General features: G+C 35.4%; 1 protein-coding gene across 1 annotated transcript; it reads left to right on the top strand.

Moving 5' to 3' along the window:
• The first annotated feature begins 271 nt into the window (after positions 1 to 271).
• On the top strand, positions 272 to 1,210 carry LOC122802199 (olfactory receptor 688-like). Its single transcript, XM_044071863.1, has one exon. It carries the CDS (start codon positions 272 to 274, stop codon positions 1,208 to 1,210), a length of 939 nt encoding a protein of 312 aa, XP_043927798.1.
• Positions 1,211 to 1,694: the final 484 nt, after the last annotated feature.

Genomic DNA, 1,694 nt, shown 5'->3' with positions numbered 1-1,694 from the left:
GAGTGACCATTAACTCTAATTATTTTCAATGAAAAGCTTAAGAAATGATTAACTGAAGCTATTGAACTATTGCCAAATATAGTTTATGGTAACATCAAGAATGCTTAGCCATATCAGAAAAATCACACATTTGTAGGCTACATCACTAGGTAATGATTGTTTCCTGTGACGTTGATTGCTAAGCAGCAATTAAATATTAATTTAGAATAATATCTGTTCACTTCCAGGCTAATCTGAATGAATAATCCAGTAGTTCCTGTTAATTTCAATTATGTCATCAAGCAACAGCAGCAACATTCAGGAAGTGCAATTCATCCTAAGAGGATTTCCTGAACTGCATGACTGGCAGTACTGGCTTTCATTTCCCTTTTTGGTGGTGTTAGTTTTAACATATTTTGGTAATCTGATTATTGTAGTAGTTATAGTGATGGAACGGAGTCTCCATGAACCAATGTACATCTTCATTTCCATTTTAGCAGCAATAGATCTTGTCCCCGGTGTCTCCCTTCTGCCTATTCTTCTAGCGGTGCTATGGCTTGGTTCACAGTCCATCCCTTTTGATGCATGTTTCATTCAAATGTTTGTAGTTTATCTTCACACAGGCATGGAATCATCAATGTTAGTTGTGATGGCATATGATCGCTACATTGCAGTGTGCAAACCACTTCAATATCCATCTATTGTAACAAGTGCATTCATAATGAAGTTGATCTTACTTATCATATTACGAAGCCTCTGTATTGTAATACCTATACCAATAATAGCCAGGACACTGATATACTGCAATCATCACAATGTCTACAATGTTTTTTGTGAATATTTTTCTGTCATTAATACTGCATGCAACCATACAGTTATAAGTGATAATTATTTAACTATTGGTGTTTTTTTAGTTGCACCATCTGATACTATATTAATAGCGCTGTCATATTACATGATTATAAGTACTGCTTTAAGTCTGCAATCAAAAGAGGCTCAGCAAAAAGTATTTAGCACTTGTAGTCCTCATCTGATAGTTATTTTATTCTTTTACCTGTCAGGAACTCTATCAGTAATTATATTTATTTTTGAAAATATGTTTCCACAATACATCCGCACCTTGTTTGCAGTCCTATATATTACTGTTCCTCCAGCTTTAAACCCAATAATATATGGTTTGAAAAACAAAGAGATCCGATTGATGATATCAAAATGTTTTAGAAAGATTTGAAATCTATTAATGGGTATCAAACAGCAACACCAGTGTGTCTTTTTTCCTTTATCTAACAAAAATAAATTTCAAACTTTTACTTTTCAAAAGTATCATCCTTTGATCACAATATTATGATGAGCATCTGTGTGCCTCTGTAATCCTCAGAGAGATGTTGTTTGGAATTCTGTCTTACTGCTAGGATTACCTTTGTCAAATTGCTCAAAGAGAGGAGCAAGACAAAACAATCCTTAAAAATGAGCACTGTGCCTAGAGCAGGGATAGGAGAACCAATCCATGGAGCCAGTCCTGGGTGGTATTACTAGCCAGCTAGAATATGGTTGAGATCCCTCAGTTCAACAGCCAATAAAACAATCTAGTATGGAGTCAACATATAGCCTCACCACCCTCAAATGGAAAGTTAGGGTGAAGGGGCAGTGCTGGACAATGTTGTAGGTAAGATGAAGGTGATGATTGGTAAGACCCTTGTAAATTAAACTTCTTG

Source organism: Protopterus annectens, chromosome 5.part0 (assembly GCF_019279795.1).
Source record: "Protopterus annectens isolate FY-2018-M chromosome 5.part0, PAN1.0, whole genome shotgun sequence".
Classification (NCBI taxonomy): domain Eukaryota; kingdom Metazoa; phylum Chordata; order Ceratodontiformes; family Protopteridae; genus Protopterus; species Protopterus annectens.
Note: the sequence above shows the minus strand (reverse complement) of the source record. Positions and strands in the feature narration are given on the sequence as shown.

What these genes read in the sequence shown, in the direction of transcription:
- LOC122802199 (XM_044071863.1), top strand. Translation starts at nt 272, where the DNA reads ATGTCATCAAGCAACAGCAGCAACATTCAGGAAGTGCAATTCATCCTA.